The sequence below is a fragment of the Opisthocomus hoazin genome, chromosome 19 (genome assembly GCF_030867145.1).
Source record: "Opisthocomus hoazin isolate bOpiHoa1 chromosome 19, bOpiHoa1.hap1, whole genome shotgun sequence".
NCBI lineage: Eukaryota > Metazoa > Chordata > Aves > Opisthocomiformes > Opisthocomidae > Opisthocomus > Opisthocomus hoazin.
This window is the reverse complement of record NC_134432.1, coordinates 5,465,707-5,488,439: the sequence shown is the minus strand read 5'-3', so window position 1 is coordinate 5,488,439 and position 22,733 is coordinate 5,465,707. Positions and strand designations below refer to the sequence as shown.

The window sequence follows — 22,733 nt, the reverse complement described above, 5'->3', positions numbered from 1 at the left end:
CACGAAACATTGAGTATTTAGTAATGCCTTGAACGCTGATCTGCGCACAGGCTGTGTTCTAATTCTGCCTTTTGTCTGGGCAAGGATTGATTTCAGTGTCACTCTCTCCTCTCCTCCCTTCTCCTGTTCTACCAGTTGACAGAATGTTTTCCCTTAAAACGTGCTCCCTGTGGAGATGTGAATCTTTTTGCTTTGCAGTTAAAGTTGAGCTTGAGTGTTACATTTATAGTACAATTCAAAACATTTATTTGTAAGAGAATTCAAATGTCTTCCCATGTCTAGAGAGTGCAGCCTGTCAGCCTCAAATTCCTGACCTTTTTAAATAAGGAATTGGTTTTCTCTTGGCATGTGTATAGTTTGGCTAATTAGTTGAAATGAAACTAAATGCTAAAATAGATCTTTGAAGGAAATAATGTCGCAAAAAAGTCTGTTAGAAAAACACATTCTTGCAGCTGTTTGAGATCTCCAGATTCTAAGTAGATGTTAAACTGGTATCAAAAATACGAGATCTGACATTTTTTACTGTTGGATTAGTTTAGAACACGTGTTAGAAAGAGGCATGTGAGATAGACTTGAAGTAGGTGATTTATGCAGTTAATGCCTTCAGACTCTCTTACGAACCTAAGATGAAATTTTTTTTTTTCAATATGATCTCAAAGTTCTTGTCTCTTTTTGTCTGTTAGGTCCATCAGATAAGAGAGGAAGGACAGAAGTGAGAGAGAGTTGAAGTGATGGAGGAAAACAAAAGTTTCACGTCAAGTAGAAAGTACAAAGTCAACTTAAAAGTTGAAGGAGTGTGCTGGAGAGAAGTTATTCAGCTGGGTAGCTGTTTCTTAGAAAAGGAATCCAGACATTAGAGGATCAAAAGCTGACCATGCCTGAACAATGTAATGCAGTTGCAAAAAAATAAAAAAACCCCAAACAAAAAACAATGCACCAAAGCCTCTCAAGCCTGTGTTAACAGAATGCTTTTTGGAGTGAAGAAATCCTTGCGTTCTTCGCAATATTGAGAAAGCTTCGGTACCAGCCTGTGGCAGCACATTTGAAGGAAAAGGCAGACCAAATGAAGAGAGTCTAGAGGACAAAAAGGAGGCGAACTTTAGAAATATTAACTAGTAAAGGCAAAAAGACAGTGAAGGGTTCAGGGAAGGCATGGGAGCTATTTTCAAACATATGAAGTTGTCTTCTGATAGGAAGGGCGTAAGCCACTCGACATGTTGGAATAGGGCAAATGGTAGTGTACAGAGATTGCAGCAGCTGGATATTGAGAAAAAGCTGATTCTACTCCCTAGAAAGGCTGAAAGATTGTTATTTGGTTTTATAACCTCTTACAATATGGTGTTTGAGGTGGTGCTTTGTGCTGAGCAGAGGGATGGGCCAAATGAATTCCCTCTGTCCTGTTTTCTCTCCTGTTACTTTAGTAGAGTGATTTATACACAGAATTTATGACGATGTTTTCCCCATCCAACCGGAAGTAATAAATTGATGAAGGGATAGCAGGTGCAGTAGTTTTGAAATAACTGAGCAGGTAGCAAGAGCTAGCTTGTGATTCAGCAGCGTGGTGGGGGATTTCCATCTTAGTCCTCTGCAAATCGGAAAACCATCTTTCAGAAAAAGAAGCAACTCTGCCTCTGTCAGGCACGAGCTCCCCTGCTGACTGGTAAGGGTGAGTTAACTGGAGTTCTGCTTGGTGGAACAGAGATCGAACGTTGGTGCTTGTCCCGAGTCGTGGGAAATGCTCCGTTAGTTCCGAGGAGTCCCGTGCCAGGGAGAACATCTTTTGTCTTGGTGTTCCTCTTGGCAACCTCTGTAGAGCCTACACAGCCTGCATCTTGGCAGCCCAGAGCCGGGCGGTTCCTGGCACAGAATTACCCTTTCGGTTAGTTACCCTTGAGCTTCACTGTTTGCTGCTGCTTTAATTTTAGGAGTTAGTGGAGGGACTCCATTCTGCATGCCCATCACCAGTCATGATGTGTGTGTAGATGATCCAGAAAGGGATCCAACTCTGGAATGCATTGTAAGAAAATATTACCTGATGGGTAAGAAAATTGTAAGCGTCGGTGGTGCTTGCTGAGGAGAACAATGTCAAATGAGGGTAATCATGCTCTGTTAGTCTGTGCAGTAATTAGAGTTCCTTGAGCTGTGATGTACAGTCTGGAAAAATTGCACAGCTGATGCTTGGGGATGCACCATATGCTTGCCCTCTGCTTTGTCTTCTCCCCTGGGCGTTGCTTTGGTCCTGTCAGAGACAGGATGCTGCTCTGCTGGGATCTGTGGTGTGACCCCTATAGCTGCTGCTGTTCCGAGGGGTGAAACAGATGGGTGAGCATGGGGAATCTCATCTCATCTCAATATAAGTAACAGACAGTTTTTCAGCATACATAGAATAACAAAATGGTTTGGGTTGGAAGGGACCTTGAAGATCACCCATTTCCACCCCTCTACCGTGGGCGGGGACCCCTTCCACCAGCCCAGGTTGCTCAGAGCCCCATCCAGCCTGGCCCTGAACCCTGCCAGGGAGGGGGCAGCCACAGCTTCTCTGGGCAGCCTGGGCCAGGGCCTCACCGCCCTCCGAGTAAGGAATTTCTTCCTTAGATCTAATATAAATCTATCCTCTTTCAGTGTAAAGCCATTCCCCTCTGTCCTATCCCTACAGGCCCTTGTCAGAAGTCCCTCTGCAGCTCTCTCGCAGGCCCCTTCAGGTGCTGGAAGGCTGCTGTAGGTCTCCCTGGAGCCTTCTCTTCTCCAGGCTGAACAGCCCCAGCTCTCCCAGCCTTTCGCAGAAACGACAGATGTTGATGGTTACATCCTGCTCTGCTCTGCAGAGTCAAAGCTACGTCTTCTAGCTTCTCAGGAAGGCATCCCAGCATCCCGATCTTGAGTCAGTCTGGATATGGCATCCTAGACATTCCCAGCTGAAGGTTGTCTGCAGTGCGAATCTTCTCCTGTGTTTGCTTAGGACTGATGCCTGTGGGCCACAGCTCTCCAGCAGAGCCATCAGGGCACTCGGCCAGTGAGAGCGTTTGGTCCTCTGACAGCCTCGATGCTCGCTGCTGGTGCTGCTTGAAGCTCTTCAGTGTTGCAGGCCTGAAAGGGAATTGAATCTATTTTCATCACTGCCTTCAGTTCTGAAAAGTAGGACAGAGAATCAGCTCACGATTTTTGGCACCCTAAAGCGGTTTCGAAGCAGTAGCAAGAGCGCAGAATTTGTGAACAGATGACAGAGATGTTCTAACATCAGTGTATAACTTGGATCGCATTTCGTAGATTATCTTTGCCTCTACTGAGCTGAGATTGTTTTTATAATTCAAACTTGAAATTTAGACTGGCAGTAGCTGGTGGAAATTGCACTGAGAAATTGCTTAGGAGCCGTGGGAGGGGTTAACTCTAAGACAACCTTTTGCATGCTAGAAATGCATGCTAGAAAATACAGCATCTTCCTTTTAATGCTCTGAGCCTGCCCTTGGGGTTTGAATACCTTCAGAGCCTGTCCTCTGTCTTGTCCTGCTACCTTTGTGTGTGTGCGTTTAACCAGAGCGTTTCTGAAGTGGACGGAGCCTTCCCTGGGGTTCTCTGCCTTGCAAAGTGAGCTCAGTCATGTGCCCTCTTTTCAAAACGCTTCCCTCGGCCATTGTGAGCTTGTGCATCACATTATTTGAGCTTCATGTGGCACCGTGGAATAGGTCAGGAGAGGCCACGCTTCCAGATTTTTCTGTATTTGTTCTCATGGCCCATTGAAGTGAGTTTTCCTTGACTGTGGGAGAAGTGGACGTGGAAAGGAGAGAAGAAAAATGTTCAGCGGAAGCGTGGTTGCCGACTGTAGCTGCCCGACGCGCGGCCGGCAGGAGCGGTGCTTAGTCATAGCAGTGATGTGTGAATGACATTGTTCTTCAAGCCACAATTGATCACAAGCCTTAGAAGCTCAAACAGCCCCAGGATAAAGCTTCAGTTCTTCTGTGCACTTCAGAGGCGTTTGTAAAGGTGCCAGAAATTGTTGTGAGTGAGCATTTAAGATTTGCTTTGTCACGAAGGCTCTCAAACCGTCAGAAGCTTTAATCAGAGGCCCCTTGTTAAGCTCACGGATTCTGTGGCAAGGAGAGTGTTTTATCTGATCTGGGGCGATGTAAAGCTTCAATAACGCCAGGTTTTATTGAAGCTGAGGATCTAATTTATCTCTCCTCCTCACTTGTCCCTCAAAAAAACCCGTAAGAAAGCTGGTGGAGAATAATCTCGGCTCCTGGAAAGAGCTCTACAGAGATGAACCTGCTGTTGTGTGAATTTGTACGGGCAGAATGGCTGCTGTTACTATTTTACCCCAACTGCATTTACTTTGTAGAACAGAAGACCCTTGGCAGCGCTGTTTCCATGCTGGCCTGTTCGCATTAGGTCTCTGCGTGGCAGAAAGCCTTTGGAGGTGTCCTTTAACTAAATCGCGTGTGCGTGTGGAAGTCTGTAATGCCCTGCTGCGAAGGCACCAATAGTTATTTAACATATTTAATTTAAAGGTGGCCTACTGGATGACTGATTTGAAGTTTTAAAGGCTTAGCTGTTAAGTATTTTGTTTTTAAACTTCATAGTCACTGGAGAAGGTCCTTAGCTCACCTGCAAGCCACCTCGTTCACTGTGAGGATGCTGGTCGCTCTGGGTGACCTTGCGGGATCCACTGGCGAGGGTCAGGACAGACCTGGAAGGACACCGCGCCGGCGTTGCAGAGCTGTGTGTCTGTTGGTCGGACGGGCTCCGGATGGGCTCCTGACCGGCGTGGACTTGCTGTGGGAAGCCGGCTCTGCCTCGGGACTGGCCCTGTGCGTGCTTGCGCAGGAGCGTCGATCGTTGCTCAGATTTAAAACAGGGTGCAATTAAACCTGGACCTTAGTGTGGCGTGGAGGAGTTGATGAATATATTGGTTTGGTTCTTAGGTTTCTCCTTTTCTAATAAAGATAGATTTGTACTGCACTGTAGCTTTTACATCAATTGTTATGGTGAATGTAGATAGATTTGGGGGAACTTTCCCATGGTTCCTGTAAATCGTCTTTGAAAGTTTGCTAAGATGGGAGAAGCTTTGTTTGGTGCCGTTGTTATCTGGTAGCGTAGAGTCAGTTTGCCAGGCAATCCATACTGTTCCCAGCATGAAGTAAATATCCACAGGAAAGTATTTTACAACTGAATTCGCGTGAAAATCACTTCCAGAAGGGCCTGTTGTATGTAAAGCAACTCCAAAGTTCCACAGCTGAATAGGAGCAAAAGCTTTTAACTAGAGCCCAGCCTCGAACATCAGCTGGGTGTGGATGTAGGCTGGAATGTTTAAAAGGATTCTAGGAAATACAGCACTGCAGAGTGGCCGTGACCACGGGGGGTGTGTGAAGCGAGGGGTGCTCGGGCTGACGCCGAAGACCCGAGGTGGATGGAGCAGCAGCCGCGCGTTCGCACCGTGGCTGGCGGGGATGCAGAGCCACAACACTGCCCGGTCCCCTCGCTGAAGGACGTTCGTTTTGAAACTGTTATTAGTCATCCTAAAGCAGGCAAATCCAGTCCCCTTGGGAATGTGAAGTTTAGTCCTTGCCCTGCAATGCAGAGCCTGCAGCTCTGTTGAGTAATTTAATGTTAGTTAAGCAGAGGGAAAATTAATGGTTTCCCTGAGCCTTCTCTGCAGCAGATGCAGAACCAGACTTTCACGTTCGATGTGAGGGAGCTGGGGGGGTTGGAGGCTGCTAAGAGAGATCGAGGGGGTCTGACTGGGGATGGAGCTGATTCGGAAGCAGCTGGGAAGACAACGTGTTTCTGGGCAGATGAGGTGGTGGGTGGTAAGCTGGGTCGCAGAGGTGGAGTTGTGCTGAGCAAAGTGCTCTCTAGTGCTCTTACTCCCGTTTTGCCTTGCACAAAAGTGTTCTGGTGAGTTAATCTGAAAAGGTGAGTAGGTGGAAGGAGGAGAGGAACGTTTCATTTCCCTTGCAAACTGTGTCCCGCTCTGGGACAGGCGTTAGGAGCGTGCAGCTGCAGGAGGGTCTGCGAGAGCAGGAGGGGTTTGGGGGCTTGTGGAGAAGGGTTCCGAAGCACCTGGAATCCCCAGTAGATTTTGAGATGGAGAAATACTTGGGTTTTTAGCCCTTCAAGGTCAGTTTGCTTCCTTCTGGCCCAAAAAGTCGTTTGCGTAAGCTCAGGAGAGTGAGTATTTGTTTGCTTTGTGTGCGATCTTGTTTTGTTTTGTTTTTTAATATATTTGAAAGCTGACCCAGGCAGGCTCCATGGCTCCAGAGCCCGGACCGGCGCTGCCAGACCCTCTGGGTGTACGTTTAGGTTGCTGGCGAAGCCTGGCGACCTCTCCGAGCCCCTTCGCAGGTGGAGGTGGCGGCAGCGGGTCGGGCAGCGCACTCCGGGTCGCGCAGACGAGCGTGGCCATTCCAGCGGTGCCGTTCTGCTCGCGCCTGGCCAGCAGCAGGAGCGCTTCATCGCTGTCTCTGCTTCTCGTTAGTGGCTGGAGTGATTAACTGTGATAAATGGAGTGGGATCTGCTCACTGCTAGTGTGGTTTCTAATTGTGAGGAATGATAGATTCAACTTTCTCACAAACTGAAACAAGTCTGGCTCTGTCCCTTGTATAAGGGGTCAGAAAGTTGCATTTACCTCGCAGGCAGTTAATGATTCTTGCCTAACTTAGAAACCTCCTGGTGTTCTCGGGTAAGTCTGGACTCCAGCTCGCTGCCTTTTTGCAGTGCAGATTTTTCTTCAAACCTGGAATCCGAACCACCTGACTCTGCGCCGGGGGATCGGGCCGCGAGCCGGTGTCTGCGGGGAGCGGGGCAGGCGTTCGCGGGGCTGGGCGGATGGGTGCGAGCAGAGGCTGTAAGATCCAGGAGGTGCCGTAGGGAGGAGCACACCAGGTGCTTCTGACTCTGCTGCGAAGGCTGTCTAGCCCCGGGTGACGGTGACACCGTGGAAATGGGACAGCTTTGCGTGTACAGATGTCTGGGAAGTGCCATGTGCTCTTCTGGCACCGTGCTTGGGAAGGCTGGCAGGGGAGAGGGGGTCGGAGTCTTGCCTGCTTTTGGAAAATCAGCACCCAGGGCATCGCTGGCGTGGCTGTGCTGGGGCCGTGATGGAGGCTGCTGGGCACCTCCGAACGAGTGAAAACTCAGTGTTTCTGCCAGGTCAATCTGGTTTTCCCAGCAGTGCTGCCAGAGCTCCTGCTAAATAGTCAGGGTGGGAGTAAGGGGCTGCGGAACCACTGCCAAGCTGCCTGTGCCGAGGCACCCGCCTGCCCGCGCCCCGTTACCGGCCTTTCTCCCGCCTCTCTCTTCCCAGTGTGCTTGGAAGGGCTCTGTTTCCCCCAGTCCCTGTGCGTGATGTCCCAGCCTGAGGGCTGATTTCAGCTTGCTTCCTCCTCCACCACTCCCCGGGCCAAACCACCCCCCTCCGTGCCACCCCCGGTCCTCGCCTGGGTCCCCTGGCTGCCTTGTCCCCGGCTGCTGGGCTGCGTCGTGCTGCGCTGCTCCTTCTTGTGCCGTGTTACCGGGGGATAAGAACAAAAAGGGTTTGCAAACCTGAAGGGTGATCCTTTTTTTAATTCTTCCAGTTGCAGTGAATTTGGTGAGAGCTGCTCTGCGCAGTGACGGGGGCAGGTCAGCCATCGAAGCTTGGGTCTGTTGTTGATGAGGAGATGTGATTTATATTGACTTCTCCCTCAGACAGATGGACAGGCCTCTTTCAAAGGGACACATTGCCTTTTTGTGAAAGAAAATTCAGTGTATGTAATATAAAACTCCAAGGAAATTTCAGGCCAGTTCTTAGCTCCGATCCCAAATTGATATTCCTTCGACGTTGCCATGACTGCGACCGAGTGACTCATCCCGTTATGGTTAGCAATTTGCTTGTCTTACAAAGTCACCGGGGAAATAATTTTTCCATATCTGTACGTACCAAGGCTGTAAGGTTTGCTCTAGCAAACAAGACAAATAATATTTCCTAGTAATAGGAGCAGCCAGCTGGAAAATGAGACCAATAGGTTCTATTCTTAGTTCCGTCATTAACCTTGGACATACTCTTTAACTTAGCTGGAGCTCTCCCGAGCTGTCTGTAAAGCAGAAAAAGTCATAAATGCAGGAGATGGTTTTAGTAAGTAGTTAAAATTCTGACATTTAAAGTGGTTCAGAAGCGTTCGTAACGCCTTCCAAAACTGCCTAGGTAAAGTCCTAGTGTGCAGATCCAGGCTGTCAGGTGAACGCGTGGGTGGTGGGTACGGCGGATGCTCTCCGGAGGCAGGTTATCTCCTGTGGGAAGGGCAGTCAGTCTCCTAATTCTGATTAAGAATTCCCTCTTTCCCTCCCTGTTTTCCTGTCGTTGGGGCAATTTTCCGTAGCTACACCCAGCGCCATTGACTGAATCCCAGAAGCGCAGGTCTTGGCGTTGTTAATGTGGCGACGAGTCGGGCGGGGGGATCACCAGCGCTTGTCGTATTTTGGACAAATGAAAGCGTTTTGGATCCTGTTTGAGATTCCAGGGTACGGGCGGTGGCCGAGAGCTCGCCCGCCACCAGAGCTGCCCCTGTGCCACGGCCGCTCGCTCGTGGCAGTGGTTGCGCAGCGTCGGTGCTCGTGGCGGAGCGGGTCTGGGCGATTGCGTCTGCTGTCGGTGCAAATGAGAGAAGCGTTGGAGGAGTTGGTCTTGGATCACGGAGGAGCTGGTGATGTGGCACCTGCAGGAACTTGCAGTTACGGCTGTGGGACAGAAATTACTGAAATAACTTTGGTTTTAGCTCCTACTCCTTGCTCCGCTGTAGGTCGCACTGTGTTGGAAGCTACCTGTTTGCTCTGCTCCCTTCCTCCTGCAGCCGCTTAAAAAATCCTGGTGCTTATTAAAGCTGTGGAGTTTCGTAGGCTAGGGCAATTTGTTGGGGTTTTGGTTTTTTTAAGCAGTATATATAAATGATTCTGATGGGCATGCTGACCTGTCTTGATGCTTACATGGTGTTTTATTTGAGATGCATCCCGAAGTGCTTGTTCTTGGGGGAACAGCGTGTCTACATCCAAAATCCAAGGTAGCCATTTGCTGCTGCTTGTTTACCTTTTGTTGTGGTGGCTTCTGTGGGGCCTTTGTTGGTTTTGTTTTGTTTTTGTGTCCTCCTGAAAACTACAGTTATTTTGACCTTGAATTGTTTGTCTGGATGAGAGTATCTAATGATCTCTCTGTTAATTCTTAATGCATTTAAATATCTCTCTTCCTTATTTGGTAAAACATTTGTGCATAGCTTTTCAGAATAGCTGATGCATTTTCCAAGTTGACCACTCCTTGGTATTGCAATTATTCGTCTTCTGCTGCCCCTCTTGTTGGGAATTCCTGGTTGTTAATGTTGGAGATAAGCTGGTCGGTTTTCAGATGTGTTTGGCTATTTGAATATTGGTTTACGCTGATGAAAAGTCCTGTTGGAAAAAAAGCTGAAAGAAAAATAAGGTTCATCCTTTCAAAGGTCCCACACAAACATTTGAGGGGAAAAGTGATTTCTTAGATAGCTTGCTCTGATTCTGCGGGTGTTTAGAGTGTGTATTTATCCCTTTTATTCAAGATGCCTGAAACTGGTTGCTGTAACCACGGACGAATTCACAGGGGCTGGGGAGGCCCTGTCTGAGTGCAGACCGGAGCCTGCCGTGCCCCCAGCGCGGAGGGGTGCAGCAGCCGCGGAGCAGGAGCAAGCGCACTGCGGAGAGGAAGGAGCGGAGCCGGAAACACGATTTGACATCTTTCCCAAAATAATTAGATTTTTTTTCTTTTGTTCCCAAAGCAAGTTGATTACTGCCTGGTTTTGTTTTGGTTTTCGAGATTAGGGTAAAATAAGGTAAAAGAAATCAAGACAAATCACCATACATTACAAATCACCAAATCACCATACATTACAGCCACGAAAGACGTTAGGGTTAGAAAACCTTCTCTCCGTATGGTTCAACTTGAGAGAACATCGTACAGAAGTTTGAAAGCATCCATTTAGACGCGCTACTTTTAGTGCATTCTGCCTGAATGTTTGTTTCTTTTCTTTCTCTCCCATTGCTAGGTTGTGACTAGACTGATTCATTTGCTGGGCGAGAAGATTCTTGGCAGCCTGCAGCAGGGAGGTAAGACTCGTTCCTGGACAACTCCATTGATGCTGGTGCTTCCTTGGAGCCAGATTTACATCGTTAAATCTGGAAACAGAAAATGCATACTTGAAAAGAGATTTTGTCGCTAAATATTTTAGCTGTTGTCACAAGTGAATGGCGATTTTTAATATATATATATGTGCACAATTTATTTTTTTTGAATTTTTTTTGGCAGAGCGTGGCTCTGAATGTGGGAATGGGATGGATTTGCAAGTGAGATAGAGAAGTACAGCTGCATATGTGCAGTGAAATTTCCTTGAAATTTCTTGCAAGGGAAGAGCTCAAAGGGAGCGTTGGAGACAGCAGCTGCAGCAGACTGGCATCGGATGCTCACGCTGAGTGGCATCTGCACTCAGACTGGCTTAGCGTGTCCGTGTTTGCATTACTGCGATGAGCTGTCTGAGAGGAAACGGTCTGCGATGGATCGGTTCTCAGGCTTGGTGTGTGTGGCAGAGGCAAAACAAAGTGTATTTACCGAGTAGATTGCAGTGAGTAGGAGGAGAGCTTCCCGATTTTCTTGAGCAGCTTTTAAAAGAAAGCGGATGCACCTGAACTACTGAGGGTGTCGTGGGGTTCTTTGCTGTTGTGAGTTGTTTAGTTTTTGTTTGGTTGGGGGTTTTTTAATGACTTTTATTGCTCTTTTTACAATATTCCAAAGAGGCTGAAAATGAGATCGCCAGCTCTCGTGTTCAGGAGCAGTTTTGGGGAATGAATCTCAGAGCCCATTCTTTCTTTACATGCTCGGGTTTCTGTACCCAATCAGTTGTGTGCAAATCTCGAGTGATGATTGTACTTCAACATCTGTTTGTGCTGAAATGCTTTTGTGGCTTTGGACAGAGTCTGCGCTGCTTGGGAAATAGGGCAATATGCGGTCTGGAGAAAATGGGGGCAAAATTAGGGACAGTAACAGGAGTTCAATGAGAGAATTGCTGTTGGAGGTCGGAGGAGGGAAGGGCTGGTGGAGACGAAGGAGGTGAGCAGCGATGTGTAACTTGTTTGAGCCTACGAATATCTCCTTGAAGATCGCCAAAAAGACTAGGAAAGCTCTTTAATGTTCTGTGCAGAGCTGTTTTAGAAGACTTGAAATGAAAAACTCAATTGCTGAATATATTTGATATCTCTTTGTCCTGCAGTGCACTGTCACTCTTGCATATAGGCTTTGAATGAGGTTTCGTATGGTAGATCATGTACTTCCGTACGTCCATCTCAAGATTTCGTCTTAATGGCGCATCTCAGGCCTGTGCTGGGTGAAATGAGATAAGGAGGGTGTGAAATCCTACCTTAGATGGCAAGAAGTTCGTTGTGTACGGAGAGCTGACTTGATAGGCATTAGCAGCAAAGTAAGGTTGTCTGAGGAGGCTCATTTAAAGAGAAAAGAAATAGTGTCAAAATAAAAAGAACAGCTTTGTAGAACACTCCTGTCATTGATCTCTTCGTCTTGTAAGCCATCTAGGCAGATCTTCATCTCCATTACATGCACTGCATGCTTCTGTCAAAAAATGCTCTCCTCTGCCCGTGCGCATTGTCCTTCCTCAGCTCACCATGTGATATTGGAGATACTGCCACCGTTACTTTGCAGCTACTTCAGAGGTTCCATATTTTGTATTAACACTCCTAAGCACATTTCTGTAAAGCTCCACATTTTCCCATCTTGGGGAGAAGTGAAAATAGGTGGAGGTAGACATTCCCTGTAGGAACTTTGCTGAAAACAGGTATTTATCTCCTTGATCGCGTACCATAAAAAATGAAAGTTAATTTTTTCAAAATTTTGATACTGACAAGAGCTTTTGGGTTTTGTTATTCAAGGTAATGCCTCTTGTGGGCTAAATCAATGCCTGTCCCAAAGCTGTGGCCGTTCAAAGTGATTCAGAGTGCCTTTTTATCATCTTAACAGGTCAGGTAAACACACGTTGTGTTCACCTTGTTCCTGACATCCAGATATTTTTAACATTGCCTGGCTTTTACTCATACATGCTGTGTCAGCAGCCAAAGATAACAGAAATTGATCTTCATCCTTTTACGAATGAAATATGTGAGAACTCTTTTCTGTGATGTGATGTTACATTGATCTTAGCTTAAGCAATTCAGTGATCCTTTCCTTGCTGCCTGACAGCTGATAACAATGACATTACACCTAGCTTTCTCTTCTGGGTTGGCTTATGGCAAGTTTTTTCTTTCCCAGCAGGTCATCCTCTTGGACTGCACAGCTCGAGCAGCAAGTGGGATGCTGGAAATCCTGCCAGCAACCTCTCCACAGTGGCCATTATGCCGGTGTCTGAAGAGGTGCCACTTACGGCTTTTACTCTGGAGCTGAAGCATGCTCTCAGTGCCGTGGGTAAGGAGAGTGTCCACATTACGGCATCCCGGGAGGTAATGCTGCGTAGCGTTTTAGAGAGGTGTGGCCAGGTACCTGTCAATCCGTGCTGCGCTGGGGGGTAGTGGTGTGGCAGCGCTCAGGATCAGCCTTTTTCATCATCTCTTGCTCCTCTGTTCCCATCCCTAATGTGCATTTCGTTTTGGTGGAAAACTTTGTGGCCGCTCCCACAACCGAGAGCCTGACCCCCTCTCTCGTGTGTGGGACCCTTTCAGGCTTCCCCAGTTCTACAGCTTCATCCAGCAAAGGGTTCTTAAGCAGTTCTCTTTTGCTGAGTTAGTGCGGTGAGTGATGAGTGTCAGACTTGATGGAAGAGGCTTGTGAAGGAGATCCAGGTTGGCCCTGAAAGGCCAAACTGAAGCCTTAAACCATTGTCCCGTTTGTTTCCGGCTTGTTTGTCTGTCTCGTGCTCACAAAACCACGTGTTCAGCCCACAGCTGAGTCACTAATTGCTTTATCCATTGGTGAAGTTGTGTGCGCAAGTTCCAGTTGCTCACAAAACCATATATTTAATTCACAATTCACTTCACGCTCGGTACTATGGTTTGACATTTCCTGATCATCCTCTTCTCATCCTCGTACGCTATCACAGGTCTCTTGAGTAAATCTCCTGTAGTCCTTTGACGAATTGTTAGTCTGCTATCTCACGGCTTATTATTTTGAAAAGTGCAGGTTATGTGATGCTTGAGGTATAACCACTTACATTTACTGGTTATTTCCTTTTTGACCTTAAGGGTGTCTGGAGCTGGCACTTATTATTCTGCTTTAAAGATCTTCTAGGTGAGCAGGCACAGGAGAAAGCTGTTGATGCTTGAACTCTTTCACCTTCGGAAATACGAATTTGTGTGCAGCTTATGGTGGAGATGCGTTACACTGCGAACTAATTTGTGGGCGTTTGAAGATTCCTCTTGTTTTGAGATGCAGAGAGATTTTTACATCCGTAACAGAGCACGGATCTCAGCCGTAGCTATATTGCTAATGGTGCTTCTGATGGACTGTTGCCAGCTTGTTTTGATGTGTGACAGCACTGGGAGCCTGTAAATAAAACAAACAGAAACTTAAGTACATAGATGGACTGTTCAGAATAAAAATAACCGTTCGATTGGAAAGCAAGTAGAACGTAACAACCGAGGGGTTTTGTTTTGATCGCTTGGCCTTTCCTCGTTCACCCTCTTTTTTTCTTATCTTTTCCTGAGCTGACGCCTGGTAGTGCTTGGCAGCTGTGGATGGTGCCGTACAACCTTGGCGCCTGAAGTTCTTGCTGAAGCAGAGCCGGCAGCGGCAGTGGGAAGAGGAGTGTCTGGTGTGAAGACACAGCCGGCCGTGTGGGCCAGCGCACCGCCGCGGCCCGCACTCCCGCGTCGGGTGGCCCGCAGCGCTCGGACGCGGCCGTTCACCTCCCGCCAGTGCTTCACTGGGCGCGTTTGCAGATAGATTTTTATATATTATTTTTCTTTTAGCAGAAGCACCATTCTAACTTTTTTTTTTGGAGAGGTAGCTTTTGTATTTTCTCCTTTCTGCCGTGGCTACAAATCGTTGGGATGTTCCTCACGGGTGCGTGACAGAGCGCTGTGAGCGATGGGCCGGATGGTGCTTTGCTACGGGGAAAGGGGCTGGGCTTCTGCAATGATTTTTCTTCTGACTTCTTGCATCAAAAAGTGAAATGAGTAGTAAAGTCAGCGCTGTGAAGCTAAATTTCTGTTTCGGTGGTATTCACCTGAGCAGTTTGAGCCGTGTCCCTCGGACCTGTGAGGGAACGACACCGTTCTGCACCAGGACTGGCGTCGGGCCCGGGGGAGCGGCCGGGGCTGGGGACCTTCACGCCTCGGCTGCCTCAGCCCTTACCCGCCGCTGGCTAATTAGTGCTTGGGGGTGGACTGCGGTTAGGCCTTAGAAGTATTTATGGAAACGAGAGGTATTATTTAATATGCTTGAGAAGGCTTAATTGAAAATCTTTCTCTCAGATAAGTCTCTTCCAGTGCGTATGTTCCTAGTTTTGCAAATAACGGGTTTCCCTGTGGATTTGCTGCTATTTATTAGCATACTTTTGTTGTTTCATCCTTTGATTTTTCTTGAACCAACTTTTTTTTTTAATTATAAATTGCAGTCAGATGTTGCCATTTAACACTTGGCTTCACATTTGATCCGAGCTCATTGCTTGGGGCCGGAGATCTGCTGCAGGGCGTGGAGCAGCCGCGGCGGGTGCCGGCGCGTGGGGGCTGAAGGCCCTTGGGTTCAGCTTTCTGCTGCAGCTTGGCGCGTTCTTGTGGAAAACGCCTCGCTCTGCCTCTTGGTCTGAACGTCGGCGAGTGTTGTGGCGATGCCCAGCGTCCCCTGGCCGCAGGCTGGAGAGCAGGGGTGGAAGGGAGCGGGAGAAGGCGGGCGGTGGTCCCGATAGCAGGGCCCCTCGGGAGGGTGCTGGGACGAGGGTCCCCACGCGGGAGCCGCATCCTGGAGGGTGCTGGGGCTGCGCTGGGACACGGCCTGCGTGGTGGGGCTGGGGACGCCGACGCTTTGCCTGCAGCTGGCCTGAGACGGCTGCTGGCAGAGCGGATTGCAGCTTTATCTATTTAACGGGATATTTTTTTGGTAATTTTAAACTACTTCCATCTTATTAAAGGAGTATAATAAAAAGGATGACAAACAGACTATCTCAAGCTGGTAGTGGAAGCTCTGTAACACCATGAGTTAATATAGGCTGTCCACAAGAATTGCAAGATTATTCAGCATCTTTTTTTTTTTAACTCCCAAAACGCTTTTGTCTGTGCAGAGGCAGGGTTTATTGCTTTGGTTGCTTGATTCAATTGCATGGAATAATTTTGGTTTTTAATTTCTGTTTTGTAATCTGCACTGGGAGCTCCTCTTGCGACCAGACTGCTCTCCATACTGGGCTTTCTGGGCCTGCTGGCCCAACTGCGCTGGCATTTGGCACATGGGGAGCATCGCCCTGTGGTGCCAGCCGCAGCTTAGCCAACTGGTTTGTGCTGGTTTCTCAGAGACTTGGTGTTTCTGTGATTTATGGTAATTCAGATATTGTTTCTGGATGGTGTGGTTGTGTCCCAGTTAAGTACCGAGGGGTGTTCGTGTTCCCATAGGACTTGTTCTGTTGAAAGCTGGACTGTGAAGCAGCTCTTTGGTGCCTGATGGCAAGAACCCTGCAGGAACCTGCCTTCATGAGGCAACTAGAAATGTAAAACACGATCTGAGCACTGAGGAGAAAGCAAGGAAGTCCTGCAGAGCATGGTGAACCAGAGGCCGCATCACGGCTTCCTCGCTCCGTTTGCCTGTATACTGCAGTGTGAAAGCCCTGCCTTTGAAGCTTGGTCTTGGGGTCTCCAAAGAACGAGGATGTAGAAGTGATCGTGCCCCTGGACTCGGCACTGGTGAGGCCACACCTCGAGTGCTGTGCTCAGTTTTGGGCCCCTCACTCCAAGCAGGACATGGAGGGGCTGCAGCGTGTCCAGAGAAGGGCAGAGAGGCTGGGGAGGGGTCTGGAGAACAAGTCTGATGGGGAGCGGCTGAGGGAGCTGGGGCTGTTCAGTGTGGAGGAGAGGAGGCTGAGGGGGGACCTCATTGCTCTCTACAGCTCCCTGACAGGAGGGGATAGTGAGGGGGGATTTGTCTCTTCTCCTAGGTAACCAGCAACAGGATGAGAGGCAATGGCCTCAGGTTGTGTCAGGGGAGTTTAGGTTGGATATTGGGAAAAGTTTCTTTACTGAAAGAGTGGTCAGGTGTTGGACCAGGCTGCCCAGGGCAGTGGGGGAGTCCCCATCCCTGGAGGGGTTCAAAAAACGTGTAGATATGGCACTTCAGGACATGGTTTATCAGGCATGGGACTGTTGGGTGGATGGTTGGACTTGATGATCTTAGAGGTCTTTTCCAGCCTTAATGATTCTATGATATAAAATGTCCAAAAAGCAGGGACAGGATTTTCCATTTCTGAAATGGAGTGAAATGAAGGTGGGCACGTTTCCCTGCTGTGCAAATTCCAGGTTAGGATAATCAGGCCGATGAATTCTGGTCGAGGTTCGTGATGTCGCTTTTTATTATTAATATTTTTTTTTCTCCTTAATCCTGGTAGAGCTGAGAGTATTTCTCATCAAAAAGCTCTTCTGCCGTATTCAGAATTTTAAAAGCATTTGTCTATCTATTTTTTTTCTGTTCTTTCACGGAGACCAGCTAAATGATACCACATGGCTGTGCAAATTCTGATTCTATGTGGGAGCCCTCTGATCATTTATAATTTGATACTGAAGTAGAGGGGGATTCAGATCCAACATATGTGTGTCTCTCCTTCCTCTCTGCCCTTTAAATATAAGTTTTCGATTCTAAAAATGTATAATGTATTGGAGAGCTCACTGAAATATCTTTACTAATAATTTATTGGCTGTTTTAATTGTAGTTCTGCCTGACATTCCCTTCTTTACACACAGATGAGATTAAAATGTTAAATGTTTAATGTGGTGCCTGGACCCTGGCACAACTTGGTATTTTTTGCTGGGCGAGATGTTCTAACATAGGGACATCGAACTCGTACATCAGTTCTGTCTCTCTGACACATAATTCTGTAGGCTTTTATTAGGTCAAATATAAATTCTCTTTTGATGAAGTCTAGGCGAGTTGAGTTTGCTGTGCTAAAATTTTTCCACAGTGCATTTTGTACTGGATGTCTCTTTTTGTGCGAGTGTTTTTTCCAGGTGAGGTGGCTTTGCAGCCATTTCTCATCACCAGAGATCAGTCCTTGGCCTTTGGGCCACTGATTTCTCTGGGCAACTTTTTGACCATGTTTCGTTAGACTTAGAACTAGGATATCTGTATTCCTACTCCTGCACATCTGGTGAAATTGGTGTTATGTGGGGAAAATAATTACAAAAGTGAGTACCACGCTCATCTTTGGAAAGAAAGGAAAAGCGATGTCTCTTGTGTGGTGCTTGGGTCTCTTCACTGGGGCAGGGTTTGAGCTTGGAAGCCTTGCTGAAGGGCTGTCTCAACCTTCTCCTGAGTGCCTTAGATTCTTAAGGGATAAAATGAACTAGACCTCTGATACTTGCTAGCGTTTCTCCTCCTCACTTCTCTTTCACGGGCTTGTAGTTCTGTACTGGAAAACAGACGAGACTGGAGTAGCAATTTAGATGCTCCATGAGGTTTCTCCATGAGTCATGATCCTCTGTGCCTGGGGGTATGACTGCTGTCTTTTCTCACCTGAAGCATGTAAGAGCTGTGATTCAGAATCCCAGCCTGTTCGCTGAAAGAGAAGTCCCCCAGGGGCTATGAAAAGTCACCACCTCTGGCTTGAGAAATTCATGAACTGCAAATTGTTGGAGGCTTGAAGAACTCATTAAGTTTTCCTCGCTTCTAATCCTCGCTTCTCACCCTCTTCCCCAGCAATCTGCTGCTGGTCGCAGTCAGAGAGACGCTACTGGGCTTAGATAAATACTTCATGTTACCTCATATCACCTCTCCTGTGTTCTTAACTTTGAGCTGTTCACCCCTGTCTGATCCTGCGGGACGAGCACGGTCCCCGAACGGAGCAGGCGGCTGCGGGAGGGTTGGGGGGATGTTGCCTTGGTGCCAACAGCAGCTGTGAATTGCCTGTGAGGCTGATGTCAGGCGTGGCGAGAGCGTCGCTGGGTGATGGGCTGTGACTGTGATCATGTGTGTTGAGGACCATGGAATAGTAGCATGGTTTGGGTTGGAAGGGACCTTATATGTCATCTAGTTCCAACCCCCCCGCCATGGGCAGGGACCTTGGGATGCCTTGGGACCCCAAGGACTGTTCTCTAGTCTAGAATGTTGCTTTTGCCCCGCAATAAACAACCTATGAAGCTAACTCCTCTGAAGAAGCAAAGTGACCTTCTTACAAGCTTTACGCGTCGTCTTGGACATTCCTGCCTGCTGGTGTGGCTGGTGGAGGGCTCTGTACTTGAGAATGGTTTTGATTACTTCATTGCTCTCAGCATTTTAGTTTAAATAACACTTTTGGTCATTCTGTTTTATGTGCTTGAGAACGCATATGTTGGTGTTCTCAGTCACATTAATGGAGGGTTATTTAATGGCTGATTAATTGGGAGCTTGCTAGCAAGTGGAAGTGTTAGAGCAGATGGTTGTTATTTCTGAAGCGAAACAGAGTTGGTTCAGCTGGAAGCATCACCGTGTTCTGTGCTGGGGATGAAGAAGGGTCTGGGTGCCTTCACCCTGCGCTGCTGGTGTGTATGGGGGATGCTGGGCAGACCCCTCCTGAGCCTGTACTGGTTGTGTGCTGGGCTGGGAGCTGCTGCTCTTCCAAGTACAAAAGCGCGGTGAGTGGATGTGATTTCTGAAGCCCTGTGTGTCTCCCAAGGCTCTTCTGGTGCTCGATGGGGATGTGTTGTGCCCGTTGAAGATATTTGTAGCTGAAGTAGCCACCACCATGACCGACATAACGATGCACCCCAGCTCCCCAAAGTCTTCCTCTCGCCTCCTGTAAAAGGTGCTCTGGCTGGCTGGGTTACTGGGTGTAATGGTTTCCCCTTGGGGTACCTGCCCCCCGTGCGTCGGATCAGTGCCGTGCTCCCCAAGCTCCCGTGCTGATGTTCTTGGAGCTCAGTGACCGGGTGCAGGGAGGTGACAGGCAAACGCTGTTCCCTCCTCGTCGTTAGTCTCTCTTACCTGACGTTTTTATTGTATTCCTCAGCTCATTTTGCATTCCTGCCTGTCCGTTGTTGCCTACTAAATTTCCACCGCTGTCAGAAAGCTTTGTAAGTCACGTACCCTGGAAGAGTATTTGGTCTGCGTGTCACTCCTGTTTTGCTGAGAACTTTGACACGTTAATGGACACAAACGATAACTCTGCTGTTGACTGCTTTTTCAAAATCTGCCTGCGCTCGCTCCCTTGCTGCCTTCACAGCATGCGATGCCACGAGCGTTGCTTCTGGGAGACCGCCCTTAACCCCAGTCCCTCACCCGGAGTTGTGCTGGCCCAGCTGCGCCTGAGGCTGAACGATGAACCAGATCAAAGAATCTACCAGCTTTAGAAATGAAGTGGGAGAAGCCCCCGCGAGCGTTGGGTCGGTTCCCTGCAGACAGACGGCTCGGTGAGCACAAGCGGAGGAGCAGCAGTGAAGGGCAGATTAGACCCGTTCGGGTCTTGAAATGCTGAGGAGCTCACTCCCTCTGCTTCGCACTCCTTGCTTTCGTCGGAGCCAAGTACCAGAAACTTCACTGGAGGAGGAGGAATTTAAATTCTGCTCTCAAGTCATCCCCTTTTCCATCCTTTCTTACCAGCTTTTACTTTTTATCTTTAGGTCTCAACTTATGGGATATTTTTGTCTGTTTTTGTTTGTTCTCCCTTCATCATCAGGGTAACAAAAAGCAAACGTTATTTGGGTGTTTGAAAATAGAAGAAGGCAGGTCATACTCCTGAGTTCTTTTCAAGTCTAGCACTGAAGTATGTTAACACAGAGCGAAGTCTTCGCAGGAGGACTCGAGCGTTGAGGGGGACATGAGCTGGCCCTGAAGGTCAGGCTGGCCAGCCCCGGGTACTGGCCTGCTGGTTTGTGCGTGTTGAGCGTATCGGTGTGGGATTGCAGCCTTTTACCATGTGGTTTCTTCATGGTTCCTTGATTTTTACTGAACACTTTAAGCCATGCTGCTTTATTAATGCCTTGAGAGACCTCACGTAATTAAGTGTTTTGTGATTTCATACATAAGTTTCTGTTATTTTATTAATGAAAAAATGAAGGATTACATTATGAAAACATTAATACAAAGCAACTGCTTTCATGTTTTGTAAATGTGAATTTCTCTCTCAAGATGAGACAGATAATGTTTTCTTTAAATAGGATGTTAATCCTTTTTCTTTGCTTTTTTGTATTTAGCTTTGGTTCTTCTGCAGCCTCTACCACATATGGCGTGTATTGCTGCTGCTGAACTAGAATTGCTAGTAAGAAAAATAGGCTGAAGTGGCTGCAAGAAACTTTATGTGCACCAAAATTCCCCTGGGATACGCTGTCGTTGCCAGCAGTGCGCGTGCGTCTGTCTCGGTGGTGGCTCGGACTGTGCCCTCTGGGTCTGGGAGTCTCTTTCCACTGGGGGCTGATACTGGTGTAGGTTCCCGCTGGCAGACGGAATAAGCAGCAGCACTACTGTAGAGAGCTTTAGGATTCACCTGGGGAGCTGGGTCAGTGCAGGATGGACAAATTCTGTATTTCAGGAGGTCAGAAAAATAAGTTTTGTCTTTGAAACCACATTCCTGGGCTTGCTGTGGTTGGAAAGGGTACGTGATATTCTGCATGCTGTGTCTGTGAGAATGCAGCTGCAGGACAAGCTGTCATCCTGCGTGACGCTGAGGAACACCAAGAGAGCTTGTAGGTTGTGACTACCGCAGTGACAGAGCGCTGGGAATGTGGAGAACGGGGATAAGTGTAAAAACTGTTGTGAAGACTTTGTGCCAACTGTTTCTTCCACAACAGCTCTGATCGATATGCTGATCCGTCACGATCTTCAAAGCAAATTCACGGACCTGCGTTTGTTACTGCGTTTTCTCAGCAGGGAAAGTTTTCTCTTGCCAGGAGCTGAGTGGCCGGTGTTCTCATATGAAATTTCTTGTTCTTCCAGGTCCTGCTTTGCTGCTCACCAGCGATAACATCAAACAGCGGCTTGGTTCTGCTGCGCTGGATAGGTACCTGCCCTCATTATTACCTACGAAAAAATGCAGAAGGATGCTATGCTGGTCTTATAAATATACAATGTTTTGGAATAAAATCCCGTGTTCTAACATAAATTGTGCTTTCTCATCAAGCTGTTTGAGAAAACAGTGTTTCAAGAGTATTTGCTTCAAATGTGAGTGGTTTTTCCCCATCTCACTTGTGCAGCTGGAAAAGCTGAATATTTATGTATATTCATACCAAGTGGGTATTGTGTGCTCATTCTTAGGGATGCTGTGGAAGTTCAGCATCACTGCATCCTCCTTCCTCTGTGTCTATATCTAATGGTATAAATAATAGAGAAATAAAGAAAGCATGAGCCTGGAAATGTGGGCAGCGAGCAAGAGATCCCGGTCTCTGATGCCCTTCAGATTTTGTGCTTGACATGAGATTTCTCTCTACTCTGTTAGGAGCTGTGATATAAAACTGTTTGACTTTGGGGTCTTTTCCTTTCCTGTCCCCAGCATCCATGAATACCGGCTGAGCAGCTGGCTGGGGCAGCAGGAGGACATTCACCGGATCGTACTCTACCAGGCAGACAGCACCCTTACTCCCTGGACTCAGCGCTGCATCCGGCAGGCCGACTGCATCCTGATCGTCGGACTGGGAGACCAGGAGCCGACCGTCGGAGAGGTGTGGAAGTGGCTCCTTCCTGCATCGGCAGCGTTAGCAGTCTGGGCCAAAGAAGGGTGTTTCACACTTGTGAATTTTCCCGGGTTTGATACCCAGTGAAGCATAAATAATGAAATATTCCTGAGAAATATGGATTATAAATAGAAAAGGAGTTGAATGAGGGTCCTCTGAAAGGCACGTTTTATGTAGAAGTATTTCCAGCGAAGTTCTTTTCCTCTAAGGAGACATTTTGGCCAATGGTAAATCAAAAGTCAGATTGCTTTGAAGCTTTGTGTTTCTGTCCAGAATTTCTTAGCAGATCTCTAGATAGAGAGAGGAATTATTTTCTTCTTCTTGCCTGGATGGAGTTCATGGTGTGTGCCTAGGAGAAAGTAGATACCAATTGTATTCTATGAATAATGTAATATATTTTATTACAGATTGTGAGCTGTATTTTTTTTTCCCCTCACTATGTATTTTTATTTTTAGTATTTTATTACCAGTGTTGTTTGACCAGGCACATAAATCCTACAAGAAACTTAACAATGAGGTCACAAGTGGGTATTTTTAGGATTGTGAAGTGCTGAGTCTGACCTCCCAAGAGCCTGGGACTGGCACCATCTGCAGCCTTCTTGCGCATCACTTTGTGTTGGTTCTCCAGGCCTGTACGTGGGAGGCAGGAAGCACGGCAGAAGCAAATCGCCGTCAGTTGCCTGAAACAACAGAAAAATGAAAAAAATAAGGCATGCAATGAGAAAAAGTGGTCTGATTGAAAGTGGAAGAGCAAAACATGCTGAACATTTGTAGGCTTAAGAGTGATTTGGGAAGCAATCTCGTTTTGCATGAGCAGCGTGTGTCTGCGCTGTGCGTTTACTGGTCTGTGTTTTAGGTAAAAAGCATTCATTTTTAAGCGTTCAGGTCTGAATGCTTGTCTGAT

At 47.6% G+C, this 22,733-nt stretch overlaps 1 protein-coding gene across 4 annotated transcripts in view; it reads left to right on the top strand.

Moving 5' to 3' along the window:
- The window catches only part of PNPLA7 (patatin like domain 7, lysophospholipase), a 126,733-nt gene that overhangs the window by 49,968 nt on the left and 54,032 nt on the right, over positions 1 to 22,733 (top strand). For 2 of the 4 annotated variants that reach the window (XM_075439388.1, XM_075439386.1), the window contains 4 exons: positions 10,042 to 10,102; positions 12,312 to 12,461; positions 21,096 to 21,159; positions 21,649 to 21,817. In XM_075439388.1, coding sequence (XP_075295503.1) covers positions 10,042 to 10,102; positions 12,312 to 12,461; positions 21,096 to 21,159; positions 21,649 to 21,817 — 444 coding nt within the window. Of the gene's footprint in view, positions 1 to 10,041; positions 10,103 to 12,308; positions 12,462 to 21,095; positions 21,160 to 21,648; positions 21,818 to 22,733 lie in introns of all 4 variants that reach the window. The other 2 variants (XM_075439387.1, XM_075439385.1) reach the window with 1 other exon arrangement.